Genomic DNA, 24157 nt, shown 5'->3' with positions numbered 1-24157 from the left:
AATAGCTATTCATATCTCAATCTAGAAGATTTGTGTACGATCCTTTGTGTGTGCGTTGTACCTTTTTATAATGGCCCTCTTTCTGCACAAGTGTGAAGACAGACTGCTCTGCCACAATACAATTGCGGCAGTCTGGCATCACTTAAGGGAAACACTGCACATACATGAGTGATTGGTTGATCGCCTTAAACCCTCCCTGTGCGACTAGTACAAAATGTCCCTCACTGCAACCACCGAAAAACATGGATTGTCATCAACTAGGACAGAGCGTTGCCATGGTATTAAGAGCAGAATTCCATTTCTGGTTGAGCTGCTTTTTTTGCCTGTTGCCCCTTTATTTCTGTGAGTTTCTAATTCAGTACCTGTGTGTTTAAAAGCAACTGGCTTAATTACCCCTATTGTGTTTAATGACTCACATTCTGCATTGCGAATAGGTGTATGATGGACACAGATGATGAAGTCCGTGACAGAGCCACCTTTTACCTGAATGTCTTGAAGCAGAAACAGATCATGCTGAATGCAGCTTACATTTTCAACGGTTGGTCTTAGGATGGGTGTTTGTCCTAGAGGGGTTTGTCTGTTTTTCTTTTTAAAGCCAGCGGTGGGGACGAGGTTTTTGATTGCATGCATACATTAATGATAATAAATTACTTTTGAATGGGTCGGTTGGTGTTGGCTACCTAGGAACATAAAGTTCTTCTCTTACACTCGACTATGTTCAGGAATCTTGCTGTATATGTTATTTCCTAGTAACTGTTCCCCATATCTGCAGCAATGGACACTCTAAAGGGGCATTGCATCGAAAAATGAAACTGGAAATCTGTTGAAAATATGATCAAAACTTGAGCTCACTGTAGCACTGCCACACTGTATCAATGGCGTTGTGGGGAGCATAGTGAGACATTTTGTGGCACCTTTTAAGAGGTGGAGACCAATGGCCTTGTACATACAGTTATGATGTGTGATTATGAACAGCTTGGAGCCATCATGAACTAATCCACATCCTGCATAACTTGCTTGCCAACCTGCGATGTGTGATCATGCTTGATCGTCTTGTAACCTTGAAAAAATCTTCTCTATATATAACAGTATGTGCTGCTTCCCGGCAATACTGTTTACGCATAGACAACAGTCCTTGTACAGCACCTTTTTCCTTGGTACAGGACCGTGGCTCAAACTATACTGTTGTGGGTGCACTTAGTATTTCTTTGTGTCTCTCTTAAACAAATGCTGTATGGGCCACTTATAGATTGGGACCCAAAAGAGAAGATCGACCTCACTTGGATGTGGGGCTTCCACTTGTTTAAGTATTTTATCACTTCTCTAATGGCTTTGTGGAATCTATGTACATTTAAATGAATGTTTAAAATACTAGTTGCCAGTTATTTTTTGCCTCATCATTAAGCCTCTGATCCTCCCAAAAAGCACAGTTTTAGAAAGAAGGAACCATGTTTTTGTCCTTTGCCACTCCTCTTGCTCAGTCACAAGTGTACTCTTATTATGGGTTATTAGCATCTGTTTATTTTTGCAGGGCTGACTGTTTCTGTGCTTGGAATGGAAAAAGCCTTGCACCAGTACACGCTGGAGCCCACAGAGAAACCTTTCGACATGAAGACCATTCCTCTGGCCACAATGCCGTTCTTTGAACAAAAGACAGGTAATGTTTATTTTGCCTACTCTGTTCAAAGGTTTATTTTCTTTTTTACTTCTTGATGATTTCATTGAAACGTTATTGACTATATGTTTGTTTATTTATTTGTTTGGTAATGCGCACCAAACCCTTAGGTAGACGGGCGCAACAGAAACAAGAAATCTTATAACTTAGTTACAGTACAAGGTAGCAATACATGGATCAAGTGATTACAATAGGAACAAGATACAAAATACATAGCAGTAGTCTTGGTAAGTCAAGGAAGCAGTAACATGACAGAGCAGGTAACCATGCGTGCACGGTTAACCAAAGTACAGTATGATTTAGAAGAAGCAAGGGTCATGTAGGGGCCAGAGAGGTAGAGGTATAAATCGTCAGTTAGGTGTCATTGGTGTGTAGCCAATTGAGTATCTTATGTCTAGATTTAGAGTAAGGTTGTTCTAGTCTAAGGTCAACTGGTAGTTTGTTCCAGCATTGTGCGGCTTTAACAGGGAAACTGGTTCCTCCCGCTGTCGAACGTTTGAACCTGGGAATCTCAAACTTAAATGAGTTGGCAGATCTCGTGGGATGGGTAGCTGTTCTCCTAGTAATTTTATCCGCTAGGTATTGAGGTGCTAGGTTATTCAGCTATTTGAACGTAAGGGATGCTGTTTTGAGGAGAATTCTGTCCGTTATTTTCAGCCAGTTAACCTCTTTCCTGAATTCGGTAATATGATCTCTGTAAGGGATGTTCAACGCTGCCCTCAGGGCGTTATTCTGCAGTCTTTGAATTTTGTCTGTGATATATTTGTTGGCTCCTGAGTACAGGGCATTACAATAATCTAATCTTGACATAAGAGCATTGGCTAGTGTGATACAACTAGCACTCGAGAGGTATGGTCTGGAAGCTCTGATGAGTTTGCAAGTATAAGTTGTGGATGAGGCAAGGGAGTTGACTTGCTTTTTGAGAGTGAGAGAGAAGTCCAGATAGAATCCTAAAGTTTTAACTTCAGACATCACCTTGATAGGGTTGTTATCAATGTTAAAGGATGTGTAGTTTGGGCTGAGTTTTTGAATGTTGGCTTCAGAACCTAAGATTTGTAACTCCGTTTTTTCGTCATTCAGGCAGAGGCCATGGGATTCCATCCATGCTTGAATCAGGGTGTAAATCTTGTTCACCAAGGCTGAGTCCGCCTCGAAGTTGCCCGAAAGGGGTATGAGGATCTGTGTGTCATCTGCATAGTTAGTGTAGGTGACACCCAGTCTGTCCAACTTGTCAAACAAAGGCTTGGTGAAGATATTATACATGGTAGGGGAGACGTAAGAACCTTGTGGGACCCCACAGGTTATTTTGATGGGGTCGGCAGCAGCTGAAGTAGAGAAGAATCTCATGGTCCCGTTAGCTAAGAAGGATTGGACCCAAGCTATGGCATCTTTGGTTAAGCTGGTGGCAGATTGGAGGTGGTTGCATAAAACTGCATGATCCACCAAGTCGAACGCTGCCGACAAGTCCAGTAGGACTATCAAAGCTATTTTTCCGTCATCCTTTAATTCTTCAATTTGTGTCTTAAGGTCTAGCAACGCTGTTTCAGTGCCATGGAGGGGGCGGAAGCCCGATTGTCATGAGCCAAGTAGGTGGTTTACTTCCAGATAGTCCTGGATTTGTATGAAAGCAGCTCTCTCTAAGATTTTGAGTAGAAATGGCACGTTGGTGATAGGTCTGTAATTGGTGGGGATATTAGGGTCCACGGTTTGTTTTTCAAGTAACGGGAGGACCCATGATTCTTTAAGATTGGCCCGTACTGTATTAGATTTGAATGACGAGTTTATAAGCTTGGGGATAAAAGGGGCTCGGTCTGTAGCTGCATCCTTTATTATCTGTGCTGGGCAGGTGTCTCCTTTACAGTTAAAAGGTTTAAGGGAAAGTATTATTTTTTCTGTTTCAATTGTGGAGATGGTCTTAAGGGTGTAGTTGTCCTAGTCACCGCGGGTTGAGTGGTTTGTTGGTCAGGGGGTGCTAGTGAGGACTTTATTTTTAGCAAATTTACATTGGAAGGACGAAATTTTGTTCAATAGAGCATTTTGTATGTTCGTACACCGTGCTTTATCCTTTGGGGCATTATCTACCAGTTGGATTGGGAATTCTAGTTCACGGAGGATGGAGAATAATTCTTTGGTGTTAGATTTAGCTTTCTCAATCCTGTCATTGAAGGTCTTCTTTTTGGCTTTGGTTATTTCTTTTTTGTACATTTTTGCAAATTCCGTTAGATTATTTTTGTTATTTTCAGAGGGGGGGTGACGGCAAATAGATTTGAGTTTCCTTTTTGTGATCTTAAGGATTTGAGTTGGGGAGTGAACCAGGCATTCAGGTGCACTACTTGCCTTGCTTTGCACAATTTGACAGGAGCGATCATGTCCAGTGCCTTAGTCATAGCACTATTGAAGGCATTTACCAATGCGTCAGGGTTGTTACTTTCCATTCGAGAGATGGCAGGGAGGAGGAGAGGGATATGTTTTTCAGCAGTAATATCCTTCTTCTAGTTGTAAGAGGTGGTGCCATTTTGTTAGTCTTAGGGCTGAGATGGTCTAATGCGGCAGAGAAGTTTATTAAGTGATGATCTGTCCAAGATTGTGGGACAATATCGGTAATGTTGATATTGCAGTTTAGTTTGGATACCCAACCAAGGGTCCTTCCTTTGATGTGTGTTGGGGAGATGCACAAACTGTTAATTAATACAACAGGATAGAACGTGTGATTTTCAAACAATCATTATTGCAACTTTTTTTATGAAGTGGGTGCAAAAATAAGATTTCTGTGGCACTGCTGCATGCCTTTAGATCACACAATTCATAATCATTTGCAAACTAAAATGTATCGCGTTTTCTAGAATACTGGATGTTGTCCCCAGCATTATTCTGTGTTCAGGGGTAAGAGTAACTTTTACATAACTAAGAAACCGGGCTTCCTGTGTGCCTCTATTTCACCTAGTGCAGGCTATGGCTGAGGCCAATGGCAACTCTTAGAAGGGTAGCGGTATGATACAAAATAGTATAGCATATATCACTTTGAAAAGGGAATGTTCACACAAGGATATTGATACAAACATTTCTTTATCTTGTGTGAAGTTAAGTAGACTGTTGTGCAGGGAACCGGTAAACTATCTTTCCGAAGGTTTTCAGTGTTGAAATGTTGAGATCATACTATAGTTAGGGTCACTGGTTATACCCAAAATCAGCCAAATACTTTGGGTGGGAACGAATGCGGTAAACTGATGAGCTGCTGGTTGACCTGGCAGGATAAGGTCCTGATTGTAAAAATAGACCCTAATATTAAGCATAAGACTAGTGTTTAAGATGATGCCCGATCCATATTTCTGATGGTTGTTAATCTGCTTGGAATCACATGCTGTGCATAGGTCCGACATCCAGTGGTCACTGCGGAGTATTGCATTTTGTTTTTCGTAGTCGAAAAGGGGACGTCGACAAGGCGTGTCTCTAACACTATCCCTATAGTGACGTGCGTTGTACCCACAATCCCTCACGTGTCGAGGTCCCTCAGATTGTTTTTTTCCGCCCAGCTACTGGTCGCCTTTATGCGGAGCTCCTCGAGAGACATTGCCAAATAGTTTCTTCGACCTTTGGTCATTATGTTATTAATATCAATAACGTAGATCCCTTCCTCGACGCAGAGCCGTTTCTCCGCCGAGCAAGATCTTCGACGGAAGGACGAGCGGAGGAGATCCTTCGGCGCTGCCGAACACGTGGCCTGGCCTTGCCGGCCATACACAGTAGGGAGAGTGGGGTTTTGTGGTCTTTCTTTCTTTTCTTTAAGAATGCCTTTCTCTTTCCCCTCCCTCTCTTTCGAGGTCGTAGACACTCTTATTACCCTCAGCTATGGAGAGGACGCCATTTAGGTTTTGCCCGCTTTGCAAGGGTAAATATACCTGGAAGGATAAGCACAAACGGTGCAACCGTTGCTTACACCTCGATCACCAGGAAGACGGCTGTGCGGCCTGTAAATTACTAAAGCCCAAAACGCTAAAAGACCGCAAGGTCAAAAGGTGGGCGGCCTACGCCATGTCTAGGCCTGACTCCTCGCCCGCTGCCGCCGCCGAGTGTGACGAGGACAGTGACTACACGGCCCCTGTAACGGAGGCTGTAGACCTCTCAAAGGAGCGTTCACGCTCTTCGTCGTCCGTCCCCGGCCCCGACAAGCCCGGCTCACGCCCAGTTTATGGGGATGAACACCCCGGCGACAAGGACGCACACAAAAAAAACACGAAAGCACATACCCCCGGGCACACATTCGTCGAAGACGAAGGTAGCCATAGCGCCAACGGGGACGCCGGGCCCACCGACGTCTTCCGCCGACCGTAAGGGTTGTCAGCCTTCCCCGCTCCCGCGACAGGCGACTGGGCACTCTAAAAATAAGGGCGCTAACACCAACATTTCCGGCGACGTGCATCGCAAGAGCGCTCACGTTGCCAACAAGGACTCGACGGGCAAGGACTCGACGGGCAAGGACTCGACGGGCAAGGACTCGACGGGCAAGGACTCGACGGGCAAAGGCTCGACGTTTCATAGCGCAACAGCGACCGATCCCTCGGAAGAGAGTATGATCGCCGAAAGCCTCGCGCGCATAGCATCTAAGGACGGCCAAAGACGTACGGCGAGTGCAACGCCGGAAACCGCGCATAAGGCCAAAGATACGCCGGAGGCGCCGGAAAACAGATCAGGCATGTTCCCGATACCGACAGAAGGCCCTAGCCAGCAAGGAGGATACTCAGAAGGCGAAGGCTCTCTTTCTTCGACGTTATGGGACAGAACCAGACTATCACAGGAGGAAGAAACCCCCTTTTCTTTCCCAGACCATCCTGGCCGACCTCAGTGGACCTTTGAAAGGTTCCAGACCTGTATGGACAAACTAGGTAGGTTCATGTCCATCCCAGAAGAGAGGGCACCCAAGAGACCAAGGGAGGCACCCCTGGAGAGTCCAAGGGCTAAATACCAGAAGTTTTATAACCCCATACATGAGGACATAGACTCTTACAATCCCACTGAGGAAGACACCTTCTTCCAAGAGGAAGATGAGTTCACCTATGTTGAGGACCAACAAGAAGAGGAAGGTTTTCACGAGGAAACTAAACTATGTGAGGAAGGATTCCAGGAAGACACAGGCGAGGGCGACCCAAATCCCTGGCAGTCACCGGCTAGGTCGACTGACACAGGCAGTAGCAGTATAGTCATCAGATCTACTGAAACTACACCAGTCAGGAACCCTTCGCCTGTCGATGATCAACCCACCTTCAATGCACTGCTGAAGAAGACAGCAGCACATTTCGAGATCGAAACTGGGGAGGTCAACCCAAACACCGATTTTGTGGAGAGGATTATCAAAGAAAAACCCCCCACTAGCCAGGTTCTACCCCTCCTCGCCTCAGTTAAGAGACGTATTACACCTTCTCTTTCCACTCCGGCATTGGTGAGAGGGGTCAATCCAAGGATTGAGAAACTGTTCTCTCCCTCTCAATCAGACCCATTATATATTAAGGGTCACTCAATCCCGGACTCCCTGGTTGTGACCCAACACCAGGAAAAGGGCAGGAGTCCCACTATCTACTAGCGAGGCATCCCCAGACAAAGAGGGGAAGAAGCTGTATGCCCTAGCCACGAGAATCACCACCTCTGCAGCATTCTCTACCAGAATCGCCAATAATAACACCCTATTGGCAAGCTACGCCGATGCTCAATGGGCTAAGCTCAGACAGGACATCGAAGAAGCTCCCGAACCCCTAAAGACTTGTTTACTGACTACAGTTAACGAGGGCTCTCTGGTCAATCAAAGCATTGTCAAGAATACCCTCGATGCAGCAGAGACGGCTGGCCGCACTTTGGTACAAGGAATTTTACTGAAGCGTCACGTCTGGCTTCGCAATTCCGGATTTAAGGCGGAAACCCAAGCGTCCCTTATTAATGAACCCATAGAGGAGTCCAACGTCTTTGGGAGAGCAGTGGGTAACGCGCTGGAGAACGCGAAGAAAGAATTTGATACAATAAAGACCTTAGACCAAATTTCAAAACCCCCTAACAGACGGGGATTTGGTAATAAGCGATTTTTTCGTGGACAACGCCAGCAACAAAACCAACAACAACAGTACTCTGCCGGCAACTACCAAAGTAATAGCGGCCAGTACAATCAGAGGGGTCAACGTCGTGGCAAGGGAAGAGGCCGGGGTTCCGCCCCAGAGGCTCCCAAGCCAACAACACCACTGTCATGATGCCTACCTCCAAGGAGCCGAGTCTGACCCAGAAACCCCAGAGGCAGGCATCATTCCCCCAGGGAAGTGCCAGCGGGCCCAAGCTGGGGCCCTTTGGACACAGTCCTGGCGCCTTATGCGCCAGGCTCATGTTGGACCCCTGTCCTGGCGCCTTAGGCGCCAGGCTCATAAAGCTAGACATGTGTTCAAGTGTTTCAATGTGCACTTACCTGATGCAGACCATGCTGCTACATCCAGGCCCTCTTGAGGCCTGAATGGAACTACTTTACCTGTGGGACTACTTTCCACCTGGGTGTGGTCGGGGAAGGATACATACCTGATCGGTGGAAGGATACATACCTGGAACTTCTTCCAAAGCTATTTAAACCACGCCCGATCAGCAACTCTTGCTTCGAGTTGTTCTGCTCCTCGCAGCTGGACGCTCACCGTGTCAGCTCCTGCATCTGGACTTCAGCCACGCCTGTCAGCATCCTGGCTCACCTGCGAAGGGAGATAAGAGAGAATTGGGGAGAAAGAAGACCTTACCTTACCTCAATCCAGTGAAGTAACTGGGTTTCAACGCGCCCCTGCATCAGAAGCAGGATGGAGAACTCATCCTTCCAGACCCTAAGGTGAGACTTCACGGGGAGGGTTGGAAGGAAGTGGGAGGCTTGAGCATTATTCCGTCAGTAGGTAATACTCCCTTTTCACGCACAGGGGAATATTCCTACGAGCCAGAGAAGCCAGAGTAGAGGGGCCCTACCTGTCCATCTTCAGAGTCCTGCACTTCACCATTGAAGAAGCATCAGCACTCGAAGCCAGACCTGCGCCTCCGTGGGAATCAGGTGAGCGTGACAACCACCAAGTGACGCGAAGATTCGCGTCCCCTCCCATGCAGCGCCAGTCGGGGGCCGGTTAACATCCTTTCTTCCAGCATGCGAGGGAATAACATCGGACCGCTGGGTACTTTCCACCGTAGCCCGCGGCTACTGTATAGAGTTCAACAGTTCCCCAACATACAGACCCCCGAGGGGACGCCGCATGACACCAGAACACCTCGCCATCCTTCTCCAAGAAGTGGACCAACTACTGGAAAAAGGAGCCATAGAGGTCGTGCCTCTATCTCAGGTAATGGAAGGTATTTATTCAGTGTACTTCCTTGTACCCAAAAAGGATCTAACCATGCGCCCTGTATTAGATCTGCGCCCAGCGAACAAGTTTGTCAAACCCCAAAAGTTTCGTATGGTGACGTTACAGGAAGTGATCCCACTGCTATCACAGGGAGATTACATGACAACACTGGACATGAAAGATGCATACTTTCATATTTTAATGTTGCCAGCGCACAGAAAATACCTCAGGTTCATGATAGAGGGCAAACACTACCAGTTCAGAGTGCTACCCTTCGGTATAGCATCTGCACCAAGGGTATTCACGAAAGTACTGGCAGTGGCAGCGGCCCACCTGCGCAGGTTATCCATCCCAGTATACCCTTACCTCGACGACTGGCTCATAACAGGGGATTCTTACGAGACATGCTTCTCAAACACCCAAAAGACTGTAGACGTTTTGTTCCAACTGGGCTTTTCCATCAACGAGAAGAAGTCCAGCTTAGACCCCAGCCAAGTCAAACAATTCCTAGGGGCTCTAATTCGAACAAAGGACGGCCTCGTCTTCCCCTCCAACGAGAGGGTCCAAAACATGCTGTTTCAGATCCCCCAATATGTGGCAGGTCGAGAGGTGACGGTGCGCAAAGCGATGCGATTGCTAGGAATGATGGCGTCGTGTATTTATTTGGTACTTCACGCGCGCCTGTGCATGCGCCCAATGCAAGAGTGGCTCAACAGCCAGTGGTGTCAAGCCAGCGGACAATGGGACGATCTAGTGGTGGTCTCGCAAGCCTTGGTGCTCTCGCTACGGTGGTGGACAAAGGAAAACCTGATAATGGGGAAACCCTTTGCCACACCCGCGGTGGAGGCCACTCTAACCACGGACACATCCCTCACAGGATGGGGGGCTCACCTATCCCATCAGACTGCTCACGGAGTGTGGACTCCGAACATAGCATCCAAGCACATAAACCTACTGGAGCTACTGGCGGTGTTCAAAGCACTAAAAGCCTTCCAGGAACACCTACAATGGAAGACAGTGATGGTCCTTACAGACAGCACCACAGCCATGTACTACATCAACAAGCAGGGGGGCACCCACTCTCCAGGACTGTCCAAGCTGTCCCAGAAGATATGGAAGTGGGCTCTCAAACACATGTTCCTACTGTCACAACACGTACCAGGGGAACTCAATCTGCTAGCAGACGAACTCAGCAGAGCCTTCCCCCTGCCCGAAGAGTACGAATGGCAATTGCACGAAGACATCATCTTAGACGTCTTCACGCAATGGGGATTCCCGGAAATGGACCTGTTCGCAACTCTGGAGAACTCACAATGCCAAGGTTACGCCTCCAGGTACCCCCAGAACCAGTCCAAGGGGAACGGTCTGTCGATTCAATGGTCAGGGAAATTTGTTTACGCCTTTCCCCCCCGACTCCCCTTCTCAGCAAGGTGGTGCACAAGATGCACCAGGAGCAGGTTACCATGATACTAGTGGCCCCAATGTGGGCCCGGCAGCCATGGTTCGCTCACTTGATGGAGATGTCCCTATCTCCCCCAGTGAAACTTCCCTGCCCGTACAACATTCTGTCACAGGACAAGGGCAGGACACTGCATCCATGCCCTCAGACCATGAACTTAGCAGCCTGGCACCTGAGATCATAGAATTTGGACATCTACAACTCCCGCAGAGATGTATGGACATCCTCAGGGAAGCCAGAAAACCTAATACTCGCCACTGCTATTCTAGCAAGTGGAAAAGATTTGTCATCTGGTGTAGAGGTAAGAGCATCAACCCGGTTGACTGCTCTCTCACTAACATTGTTCTGCACTTGACCCATTTACTGGATTCGGGTCTAGTGTTCAATTCCATTAAAGTCCACCTAGCGGCACTTTCTGCATACACCACTTCCCAACTTAAAGTGTCGTGGTGGAAGATACCAGTTATCAAGGCCTTCATGGAGGGGGTAAAGAGAATACACCCTCCGATAGCTAACCCAGCTCCCGGATGGCACTTACATGTGGTACTTTCTAGACTCATGGGCCCTCCTTTTGAACCCATGCACAAGGCAACTCTTAAAGACTTCACTCTTAAGACTGCTTTCCTAATAGCTATCACCTCCATTAGGAGAGTAAGTGAACTACAGGCTCTTTCTGTCCTAGACCCCTTCGTAACAGTTCACAAGGATAAGGTGGTTCTACGCACACACCCAAGGTTTGCACCAAAATTCATCTCGAAATTCCATGTAAACCAGTCAATAGAACTACCAACGTTCTTTCAAAACCCTTCTAGCTTGGGAGAAAAAAGTCTGCATACACTAGATGTACGCAGAGCTGTCATGTTCTACATGGAAAGAACCAGACCACTGAGAAAGACTAATCAGTTCTTTGTCTCGGTGGCAGCAGGAAAAGGAGATGCAGTTTCAAAGTCCACTAAATCTAGATGGATTGTTCAATGCATCACTCTCTGTTACACTCTTGCTAAGAGAGAACTACCCTTCAAGCCAAGAGCACATTCCACTCGAGGCACTGGGGCTTCCATAGCGTTCATTGCAAATGTTCCCCTTGAGTCCATCTGCAAAGCGGCTACCTGGAGTTCTGTGCACACCTTTACAAAACACTACTGTCTAGATGCACACTCTAGATCTGACTCCCAGGTGGGACAGGCAGTATTAAGACATCTTTTCTCTACTGTTCCTTCTCATAACCCACCGCCAACTCCGGGTACTGCTCGCTAGTCTATGCACAGCATGTGATTCTAAGCAGATTAACAAACATCAGAAGACAATGCATTACTTACCGTAAAAGCATTTCTGATGGTTGTATCTGCTTAGATTCACATGCGCCCACCCTTCCTCCCCGCTCGGATGGAAGGAACATAGACCTCCTTTTCTATATTTCTCTCTTTTCTGTACTCACTCACGTCTAGAAGGCTCCCTCAGGGCAGAAAAAATACAAACAGAGGGACCTCGACGCGTGAGGGGTTGTGGGTACAATGCACGTCACTATAGGGATAGTTTTACAGACACGCCTTGTCGATGTCCCCTTTTCGACTACGAAATACAAAATGCAATACTGCGCAGTGACCACTGGATGTCGGACCTATGCACAGCATGTGAATCTAAGCAGATACAACCATCAGAAATGCTTTTACGATAAGTAATGCATTGTCATATATATTTCTGAGGCTTGTGGAATCTGCTTAGATCACATGCTGTGCATAGGCCGACATCTAGTGGAAGCTGCAGAGTATTACAGTTTGTTTTTCGAAACTTGAAAAGGGCATCGACACAGGTCGTGCCAGTAATACTATCCCTAGTGTGACGTCGACTGTACCCATTATCCCTCGCGCGTCTAGGACCCTCAGATTGTTTTTTTCCGCCATACTGGTCGGAAGCATTTCGCGGAGTTCCCTGGCCTTAGCCATACTTTTGCTAAATATTGCTAAATTTACCCATTTCTCCACCCCAACGTCGAGTCACCGAACTTCCACACTCGACGCCGGCCCGGAGAAGAATTCGACCGTCGACAGCTGCACGACGAATTTGGGCCTAGGAAGGCCTCTGGCCTCAGCCCTGCAAGTAGGGAGAGTGGGGGGTGGACATACTCTACACTCTTTTGGTATATAGGTACGTTCTTATATATTTCTACACTTACAAGCCCGCTGCCACAAGGTGGGATGGAGGGTACCCCTTTCCAATTCTGCCCCAAGTGCAGCCGCAAATACCCTTGGGTCGACAGGCACGCCACGTGCAATCTCTGCTTGCCGAGGGACCACCACGAGGCGAACTCCAGAGCGTGTAGTAGGTTTAAACCCAAAACACTTAAGGACCGTTCGATCAAGCGTTGGGCCCACCACGCCAGGCGTCAGGAGGCCATGGCAGCGGAGGGTGCCTTCAGCAATGGCAGCAACGCTGTGCTTTCAGACGGCGAGGGCATTATGGCATCGAAAGACAGCCGAGCGCAAGTCCCCGACCTCGGAAGGTCATCCGGCAGGGTGGCTATGGGGAAGACCTCCGGTGACACGAGCGCTTCCCACAGCACTTCCACAAAACATATGAAGTCCAACCGGGACTCGACACGCACGTCGAGTTCTCGGAAAGAGGCACATGGAGAACGGTCCGAATCGGCGTCCTCTGGGCGTTCCCGATCAAGATCGCCGGCGTCGCATGACTCCAGGCAATCATCCACTGTTGCCAAGAGTGCCTCGCTCCCCAAGGTAACGGAAGTTCGATCGTCAGAGGACAAAGCCGACTTCCATCCCCAGACCGCACTCCAGGAGTCGGCGCCCGCAGACCACGTTACAGCGGCTCCCGAACCTCTACCTCCACACTCGAAGGATAGGGACACTACCCCCAAACCTCAACGCCAGGCGTCGAAAGGCTCCGAAGGGCTGAAAAAACTGAGAAAACACTCTTCCACTCACGGGGAGGGGGAAAAACAACAAACGAAGCAGCCTCTGCCTACTTCCATACCTTTAAGACACTCCACTCCTCATAGACAGACAAGTCCAAGTCTTCTGCTATCACAAAGACCCCTACTCAGACCACCAAGTCTAGTCAGGATAAGTCAGAGAAACTTCCAGAAAGAGTCATCCCCAGTTCTAGAGAATGGTTGAGTGATGACATAGACAGGGTCATGTCAAGGATGTCATCATTGGCAGATTTTTACGCAAAAAACCCTGAACACTTTCTCTCTTATACTCCCGACGGGCCCTACCCTCAGGCTCTAAGGATCCTATACCTCCAAGTAAAAGGTCCCGGTTTGAAACACCAACACGGTCTTCGGACCCCTTCTATGTACAGCCCTACTCTCAGTATCAAGGAGAGACATCCTTTTGTGAGGATCCAGATTTGGGCATGTTGAAAGAACAAACTGGTACGGGCTACTATGGGGATGATGAGGACCAAGAAGAGGATGAGGACGACCCGGAAACCTACAGAGTAGATTCCCCGGTAGAGAAGGAACCCCCAGTTACCGACTCCCCTGTCGACAACCAACCTCTCCTGAATGAAGTTCTGTCTCGAGCAGCTGAACATTACCACATTGACACCCAGGGTGCTCAAGAGGAGAGGGACTTCACCGAACAGTTAGTGGGAGAAAGGAGGCCTGTTGCTCAGGCCATCCCTATCCTGAAGTCTAATCCGAGGATAATAGACCCTTCACTCGTAAATCCTAACCTCACCAGAGCAATGAACCCCAGAATTGAGATACTTTTCAGGGCAGCCCAATCAGACGCACTGTATATAAGGGGGCATCTGAAGCCGGACTCCCTGGTTGTTACAAACACCCGGAAGAGGGCTGGAACACCCTCGTCATCGTCCGAAGCTCCTCCCGACAAGGAGAGCAAGAAACTGTATGGTTTGGGCAGGAAAGTAGCCTCCACTGCTGCCTACCAGACAAGGATTGCCAACTCCACCACCCTGTTGGCCAGCTACAACTGCCATCAGTGGGAAGAAGTCGCGGCACTCATAGACTCCGCCCCAGAACCCTTAAAGAGCCAGTTGGCACGTGTTTCGGCGGAGGGAAGAGCCGTGTCCGGTTGCATTTTAAAGGCAACCTTTGATGCCGCGGATAACGCCGGCAGATTGATAGCAGAAGGAACTGTTATCAAGAGACACGCTTGGTTACGGCAGTCTGGATTCAAAGCTGAAACCCAAGCATCATTGTTAGATAAACCGGTGGAGCCGGATCTGTTTGGTAAGGCGGTCGAGGACACGCTGAAAAATGCCAAGGACGAGTATGAAACACTCAAATCCCTAGGCCAACTAACCAATAAACCCCCTAATTAGAGAGGGAATGGCAATTTTCATCGCCCACGCAGCCAAAATTCCCAGAGAGGATCTAACTATTCCCAGGGGCAGGGTACACCGTGGAGCAATAATAACCAACAGTCTACCCAGGGTTACGGCAGGGGTAATAAAAGAGGACGCGGAAAAGGTAGAGGCAGCCCCAGTAGAGGAGGCGACACACCTCCACCAAAACAGTGATGCTCTGTTCAGGGTCCCTTCTCACGCAACCCCAGTAGGGGGACGCATTTCCAACTTCACCCAAGCTTGGGAAGGGATCACATCAGACAGATGGGTGCTGTCCACAGTATCCGCAGGGTACTGCATAGAACTGTTAGAGCGTCCCAGAAACCATCCTCCATGACATAAAATGCATTCCTCGGACCACCAGACGATCCTCCTCGAGGAGATCGTCAACCTGCTAGCAAAGGACGCGACACCAGGTAAACAAGGGTATTTATTCAACTTACTTCCTTGTGCCAAAAAAAGATTTGACAATGCGCCCAGTATTGGACTTACGGCCTGCAAACAAGTATGTCAAGCCCCAAAAGTTTCGCATGACTACTCTCCATCTAAAGGGGGGTTACATGGCAACATTGGATATGAAAGATGCCTATTGGATATGGATATGAAAGATGCCTATTTTCATATTTCCATGTTCCCAGCGCACAGAAAGTACTTGCGCTTCAAGGTGGACAGTCGGTACTACCAATTCAAGGTACTGCCCTTCGGGATAGCTTCGGCTCCAAGGGTATTCACCAAGATACTGGCGGTGGCGGCAGCACACCTACGCAGGGAGGCAATCCCAGTGTACCCTTACCTGGACGACTGGCTCATCACTGGGGAGACCCCAGTAATTAGCAGAGCAAACATTCAAAGGACTATCGACCTCCTCTTCGAATTGGGCTTCTCAATAAACGAGAAAAATTCAAGTCTGGTACCAAGCACATCCAAACAGTTCCTAGGAGCTATCCTAGACACTCAAGAGGGGTTGACCTTTCCTTCCGAGGAAAGAATTTGGAATATACTGCTGCAAATTCCGCAATATCAGTCCGGTCGCCAGATAACGGTACGCAAAGCAATGCGTTTGCTGGGCATGATGGCGTCATGTATTTACCTGGTCCCCCACGCGCGCCTGCGTACCATGCAGGAATGGTTGGCGAAACAGTGGTCTCAGGCAAGTGGTCAGTGGGACGATCTAGTGGTCGTTTCGCCAACACTTGGACAAAGCCTTCACTGGTGGACAAGAGAGAATCTGTCCAGGGGGAAACCTTTTACGATCCCGAGATACAGGCGGTAGTCACAACCGATGCATGCCTGACGGGGTGGGGAGCTCACCATCTCCACCACACAGCTCAGGGTCTCTGGTCGCACTCAGTGGCCAAGAATCACATCAACCTGTTGGAGCTTCTGGCAGTATTCAGAGCACTTCAAGCGTTTGAGCCCTACCGGTTAAATCTGTCAGTGCAAATCCGGACGGACAGCACTACAGCCATGTTCTACCTGAAGGGACTCGGTCGCCAAATCTGTCCAAGCTTGCCCAGAAAATCTGGATATGGGCACTCTGAGCAGACCCCCTCCCAGAGGAACACGAATGGTGTCTACACAGAGCAGTCGTAGAAGATATCTTCTCTCAGTGGGGTTTCCCCACTATAGACCTATTCGCCACAAGCGAAAACAGACCATGCCCAGGATTTGCATCCAGGTTCCCCCAACCAGACTCCCAGAGGAACGCCCTGTGGATGAACTGGTCAGGGATGGTTGCATACGCTTTTCCACCAACTCCTCTAATCAGGAAGGTGGTCAACAAGATGAACAGAGAATCGATGACGCTCGTCCTAGTTGCTCCCATGTGGGCAAGACAACCGTGGTTCCCACACTTACGCAGATTGGCGGTGTGCAAACCCATCAAACTTCCGGGCTGGTACAACCTACTGTCCAGTACCAAGGTCAAACATTGCATCCTCAACCCAACTCACTGAACCTGGCAGCATGGCTCCTGAGGTCATAGAGTTCGGACATCTCAATTTACCACAGAGGTGTATGGACATCCTAAAGGAATCTAGGAAACCTAACACGAGGCACTGCTACTTTGACAAATGGAAGATATTCGTTATCTGGTGCCAGAATAAACAAATCAACCCAGTTGATTGCACTCCTTCACTATTGTTACATACATGCTCCACATGCTGGATGCAGGACTGGTTTTTAACTCACTGAAGGTACACCTGGCAGCCCTGTCGGCATACACCACTTCCCATAACGAGGTGTTGTGGTGGAAAGTACCAGTAGTTAAAGCCTTCATGGAAGGAGTAAAGAGACTTCACCCTCCTATTTCAAACCCACCACCAGGATGGGACCTTAACGTGGTGCTATCTAAGCTCATGGGGCCCCCATTCCAGCCCATGCACAAAATCAGTCTCAAACACCTGACTTACCAAACGGCCTTCTTAGTAGCAATTACATCTATAAGAAGAGTCAGTGAAATTCAGGCTCTGTCAGTGCATGATTCCTCCTTTACTGTCCATAAAGATAAACTAGTTTTACGCACACACCCTAGGTTCTCACCTAAATTTAAATTCCACGTGAACCAGTCCATCGAGCTTCCGGCTTTCTTCCAAGACCCACAAAGCTCGGCTGAGGTGAAACTATACACACTAGATGTGCGTAGGGCGGTCCTCTGCTATGTAAACAAGACCAGACCGCTAAGGAAAACAGATCAGCTGTTTGTCTCCGTAGTTACCGGCATAGAGGGGGATTGTGTCTCTAAAGGTGCCATCTCTAAGTGGATTATTAACTGTATCCACTTTCTGAAAAGACTCTGCCTTTCACGCCTAGGGCCCACTCTACAAGAGGCATTGGGGCCACTCTGGCTTTCATTGCAAATGTACCACTTGACACCATTTGCAAAGCAGCTACTTGGAGCTCTATTCACACTTTTACTCAGCACTACTGCATTGACACTCATTCCAAGACCGATACACAAGTGGGACAAGCGGTTCCAAGACATTTATTTGCTCATGACCCTTCACATCCCACCTCCTTCAGGTACTGCTTGCGAATCTATGCACAGCATGTGATCTAAGCAGATTCCACAAGCCTCAGAAGGGATACATTACTCACCGTAATCGTTTTTCTGATGCTTGTATCTGCTTAGATTCACATGCGACCCACCCCTCCCCCCCCCTCTGAGAGAAGGCGCATGGATGCTTGTAGTCTTAACTTTCTATCTATCTGCTTGGATTATCTGTACTCACGCTACTCCTCATGCTACCTCATGTCAGAAAAAATACAATCTGAGGGTCCTAGATGCGTGAGGGATCATGGGTACAGTGGACGTCACACTAGGGATAGTATTAATGGCACGCCCTGTGTCAACGCCCTTTTCGAGTTTCGAAAAACAAACTGTTATACTCTGCACCTTCCACTAGATGTCGGCCTATGCACAGCATGTGAATCTAAGCAGATACAAGCATCAGAAATACGATTACGGTGAGTAATGTATCCCATATGCAACTGTAGTCCGGCAAGCACAGTGTCTTCCCTTACAGCTACCAGTGTCAGTGTTGGTGCTTCATGAAATCAAAGATCAACAGTGGCAGATGTGGTTGACTGAAAACCTATTAGAGAACATTCTGCTCTGGAGAAGACGACACACTGCTAAAGTTGGGGTACTGTGCAGCTGGTTTGTTTGCTGTTAATACTGTTCTGGTGCCGACAAGTTGCAGTTTGTTAGTGATTCCAGTTCAGGGAAGACCTGAACTCCTCAATGTCCCAATGATACATTTAGAGTTCTTCCTTATTTGGCTTTTGTAACATGCCTCTGGCACTGATATGATATCCAATCATATCACTTTCTTTGACTGTTGCTCAAGATTTTAGGTACTCCTCCTGACACTTATTGTGAGGTCCAGACAGGGTTTGGCAGAAAGGCTTTCTAGAAGGGAGTACCCTTCCGACTTGCACCTGCCAGGTAAGGGGAAGGGAACACCAGTTGCCTCTAGTCGCCGGGAAGTCTGGTTACTGCAGAAACTGGCATGGCTTCACTGCCAAGTGGTTCCTGGTAGGATGCAGCAGCGCCAGAGTTTCCTCCCAGCCTCCTTCTGTTCTCCTTCTTCTCAGTTTGTTGAGAGTCTGGCAGAGTGTTCACCCCAATGTCGGTTAGGAAAGATTTTACTTGCAACTTTCCCTCATTGATATGGAACGCGCCAGCTTTTTGCCATGTCTTGAACCCTGACCTGACGTTAGAAGGCAAGTAGTCTTTTTTGCTTTACTTTCTCTGCTTGGCTCATCTCTTTAGTGGGGGCAATGATCAGCCCATATGGCGACCGTTGCAGGCGGATCCTGTCCACTTTTAGAGATTCCTTGTTTTTACTGTAGCACATATCACCTTGCAATATGCTGGGATACTTTGTATCCCTTTTTTCGTTTCTTTGGAACACTTTTTGTTACATTTTCTAACGTGTCCAAGACTGGCTAGTGGCAGCAGATATTGTTCTACTGTTTTTTGTTCTCAGAAACACTGGGTTACTTTTGTTGTTGGCCTGGGTTCAGGTGATTCAAGAGCCACATGTGCAGAGGCCATTTTCAGATTTCCTCGGGCAGTATGGCCCATGCACCTTAAGACAGCAGCCACCACAGCTCCCATGATGACATGAAAGCGTAGGCCAGTCTAGCCACATAACATCTAGGTTTGCATTACTGATGCAAGTTACTGTGCATCATGAGTAAAGCCACCGTAAATGGTATTACCTTATGATATGAAACGTGTATATGGGACACTTTCTTTTTGCTAGGGTTTTAATCTTGGCGTGGCTTTATGAAGGTACGTCAAGTCTTCTGATTTACTTCCCTTGCTTTGTGCTCATATTTATGGGGCGACTTATCAGAACATGAGACTATCGGTGCTGAGAGGCTCTCTTTATGGATTTCATGGATTTGTACAACTGCACATCACCCTAAAGTGAAGTGTTAAGATACTTTGTATTTATAACCCAAAAGATATATGGATACAGTGGGCCTCATTACAAGTTTTCCAGTCCGGTAACATGCCGATAAGCTACCGGCATTGTTGTTACCGGACCGGCAAACTACGAGTTCTGCGGGTGGGTGCTGTCAGACCCGCCAGGTCTGACCTGGCAGGCGTGACGGCCCCCGCTCGCAGACCTTGACGGATACACCGGCACCATTCATGAAAAGGTGCCGGTGCATCCGTCCTCCCCATTCCCATTGAGTCCAATCGGCCTCAAATGGGAATGGGGAGTAATGTTTTCCCGCGTCCAGCAATGAGGAATTACCGGGACCGCCAGGGCTGTAATGCCTCGGTGAGTCCCTGTTGCCGTGCGCTGAGAAAAAAATGACTCTGGCCGCAGCTGTGCCGTTTATACCAGCATGGCTACTGCCGGACTCATAATGAGGCCCAGTGTGTATTGTGACCTTTTTTACTCGTTCACCTTCCATGAGTTGCTATCACTCTTAAGATGGCTGTGCCACAAGATATTTAGCTGTCCTTTGGCCGTATTGTTCTTTGAACTTCTTTGAACTTCCTAACCTCTTATGGCTAGAATTGTTTTTTATGGAATGCCCTGGCGTCAACAGCGCCGCTGGCGTTGATGACTTTGACTTGTCCGTGGAGGATTCTTCAATGATTTTTCATCATGTGGAGGCCTCAACGGCTCTCGATGAGAATCTGGCCTTCTTGGGGCTTTGAGGGCTGAAGGGTGTGCAGGATTTGGCTCGAGCCCTTTCCTTACCGGCTTCAGAAGGTGTGATAGGAGCATGGCCTACTTGCTTTCAGGGTTTCTGGCTCTCAAAATGTTTTAGCATTTCCTGCCTGAATGATTCCCATTCAGCCAGAGTAGAGACCTTAGTGGGGCAAGATATGGTCCTCTCTGGGGAGGAGTCGTATGAGAAAGATGAATTAGGTGATTTATGGTGCCTTTCTTCAATTTCCTTGACGCCGACGAGGAGTGGTGGGAATCACTCTGTAAAATGGACCTTTGTCTTCCGTCGAGGAGAGTCGTCGCTCGTAGTCGAAGGGAATTTTTTGGGGATTCTACCTACCCCCATTTTCCCTTTACGCACCTTCAGAGCTGTTCCAGTCATCGACTATCACTTCTGAAAGGTGGAGGTTTTGTTCTCCATGCCGAGACACCACAAGCAAAACCAATCTGGGTAAGTCAGTGACATTTTTGTCAGCGACAGTGACATTTTTGCGTTGTAGTCTTGGCATTTCTTTTAATCCGGTCTTCGTGGTTGTCGGAGACAAAGACATTGTTGACAATTTTAGAAGAAATATATGAAGCACGCTGTAGTTCACGAAGTGAAAGCTTACTTCGAAAAATGGAACTGAAGCAAACAGGCACTGCACGTGCTATATATACTTTCGGTGAAATCCTTCTCGAGATGGAGGCCCTCGAGGGACATCGAGTCAACTGCATTGACACACATCGCCCTCTGCCGAAAAACTTTTCCAATGCAGATGAAGCTGGATATTGGAGATATCAAAGATGAAGAATGCGTGAGAGGACAAAATCCATTTGAATAAAATGTTTACCCCCTACTTGATTAAGATTGGGGGGAACTTCAAACAATACCAAATGATCCTCCCTTGTGATTTGAGGTCTGGAAGCACCAAATATCTCCACTTCACCATAATCTTGTCAGAAAAGGAGATTGTCATCAGTTTCAGTGGTGGCACAGTTGGGGGTTCAGTTCAAGGGCACGTTACCATTGTTACCATCCTTAGCTTACCTTATCTCAAACTACCGGTCTTTTTGTTTCTTTATTTGTATATGGTTTTTACAATAAACCTTTACAAATTTGTCAGTCACATCAAAAGATGTTGATAATCCAACATCAATCGTGCCTATGTACAAAGGAATCAAAAGGAAAACCGATTTGTTTAAAACAATTCTTCCAATTCAATACATTGAAAAGGGACCTATAACAGTACCTATAGCATGCTATCACTACATTTGATTCTCAAGTCATTATTCAATAACAGGGTATCTTCTAGCATGAGTACTAATCCAAAAGATAGATTTCTAAGCATTTAAAAAATGTAGATAATTTGGATTTCACTATTTAATGCTGGTAGTAGACAATTATTTTGTGTACATGCACATCAAGGCAAGTCATAATTGCCCTTAATTGGAGCAAATCATAAATAGTGATAGGGCCCAAAAAAACATATAGTCTTTGATTATATACCATTTGTCCGAAGACATAAACTTAACACAATAAGATTAAAAATAGTATTTCAATTAAATATGTACCTCCCCAATAACTTCTCAATAGTGTTCCCACACTCCACGAAATGGTGACGACCTTCCATTTGTTTGATCCTTTAGATCGATTTATATATCTTCGTATTGCAAGTGGAGACTCTTGTAAAAATATCCCAAGACCAATGCAACTTGATAGAGCAGATCAGAGCCACACCCAAACTGTGACTTAATGGAATGTTCTACGTATTTTTCCCCTGCAAACCGAGGACAGTATTTAAACTATTGCAGAATGTAATATATTTAATGAATCCTCAATTTTATACAATGGTTTTGTTAATGCTAAAAGTAGTCTAGTGTTGTCACCCCATATACATCTTACCCAGAAAAATTGTTTTGCAATTATATTTGCTTTAGGGTTATACATGCCAAGCAATTTAGGTCTTTACTGTTCAAAATAAGAACAGTAAAGCACCAACTGTTTAAGACATTCTTGCACATCCGCGCAGAGGCAGAATCGACATACATCCTCTGTTGTAGCGCTAGATGAATTATGCCAATGATGAGTGCATGCAAGTGTAGCAAATTGATTTAATTTAAATAGTTTGTATATTCTTTGTGCTTTTTCGCAAGGAAACTTCGTTATGTACGGTGATCTTGAGATTCTTTTTCTTGGGAATGATGCATACTCTACATATGTTTTGTAGGTATTGTTGGTCGCGATCGTTGTTAACCAATCTAATTCGTAAAGTTTTTTCTTAATGTTAGGCGGAACCTGTAATAAATCTTCAAAAGTAGCGCCCTTGTTAAATAAAATTTGTTTCATTTGCAGTTCAAAAGTTGCAATAGAGAAAGGATTTCCATCCACCAATAGCCTATTAAGGTCTTGGTAGAGTGTTACGAGGAGAATCTAACATTTGTGCATAGCTAGAAAGGTTACGCCAGTGCAGTATTTCACTCTCCTGCAAAGTCAGAGCTCTCCGCCCAACTCGGCCCTCAATGTCTTGTAGAAAGTCTTTAATTTCAGTGATCAGGAGGTTAAACCCATTAATTGGTTTAAAAAGTCTTGACATTTTGCTTTGCCCTCCTTGCACAGCACTCTCGGCTTTCCTTTTCACCATAGCGAGGTGAGGCAGTGTATAACCAGTAAAAAAACAATATAACAATATAAGATGATTTTAAAAGTAGTTCGCCCACTCTTAAATGGGCAAAAAGAAATTAAAACATGTATAGCAGTCGGCTGTTTCTGATCTGATTCCAATATTAAAACATTAGTCCAGTAAGACATTAAATCAAAAGTTTGTATATGACAACCAGCATTGATTGGCTGGCCACCAAATGTTTGACTTGTGTTTGATTGTCAGTGGAGGTACAAGTCACTTTCTACCCTCTGGTTTCGGCATAAATGCTGACACAATGTTCTGCACCAGTACTTTGTCAACTGCTGGGATTTGATCCCAAAGCTTTATTGCTGTGGTCATTTTTTCAATTGAAACCCAAGCATATCCGTTTTTGGTATTTTGGCTGCTTTTTGTGCAAGTGAGGCGTTTTTAGCCTCTCACTTGCTCAACTAGTTTGTTTTGGGAGAACTGGTCAGTCTCTGAGATTGTCATTGTACACTGTAACACACACACTACCTCAAAGCCTGTGCTGGCAAAGGGTGTGTGGCTGTTTCTAGTCGCAAGAGAGAAGCCTGAACCACTTGGACCACCTGGGAGAAGTCCCATTGTTTACAAGTTACTGCAATGCCCCCAAGCATAAAAGCTGCCTGGAAGCCCTTGCCGGTAAAGTCTGCGCTGGCACAGGGTGCGCAGCTGTTTGTAGCCGCAGGATGTTCAGTGCTGCAGGCTTCCGGGAACATCAGACTTTTATGGACTTGCTACTGTGACACCTTTATTCAGGGAATCTTTGTAATTCATGATCTAGCACGCTCCCTGCGCAGTAATTCCTTTGTTGCATCGTTACATTGTTTACGCCCTACGCTGAAACAATTGAAACTATCTCAGGTGGACCCTGCACAGGTGCAAAGGCCAAAGGGGCTTGACTCTTTTATCCCACTGAATGCACTGGTAATGCTATTTTACAAGGAAGATGTGTGAATGTGTTTTGACAGCTAAGTGTTGCACTGTAAGTGCTCCTCACACAT

The 24157-nt window shown here is 47.0% G+C and overlaps 1 protein-coding gene across 2 annotated transcripts in view; it reads left to right on the top strand.

Annotated features, from left to right (window-relative positions):
• COPG2 (COPI coat complex subunit gamma 2) overlaps positions 1 to 24157 on the top strand; it is a 621430-nt gene that overhangs the window by 369202 nt on the left and 228071 nt on the right. For both annotated transcript variants that reach the window (XM_069629620.1, XM_069629619.1), the window contains 2 exons: positions 435 to 538; positions 1532 to 1657. In XM_069629620.1, coding sequence (XP_069485721.1) covers positions 435 to 538; positions 1532 to 1657 — 230 coding nt within the window. The remainder of the gene's footprint in view (positions 1 to 434; positions 539 to 1531; positions 1658 to 24157) is intronic.

This window comes from Ambystoma mexicanum, chromosome 12 (assembly GCF_040938575.1).
Source record: "Ambystoma mexicanum isolate Mex_15411 chromosome 12, UKY_AmexF1_1, whole genome shotgun sequence".
In the NCBI taxonomy this organism is placed as follows: domain Eukaryota; kingdom Metazoa; phylum Chordata; class Amphibia; order Caudata; family Ambystomatidae; genus Ambystoma; species Ambystoma mexicanum.
This window is presented reverse-complemented; position numbering and strand designations above follow the sequence as displayed.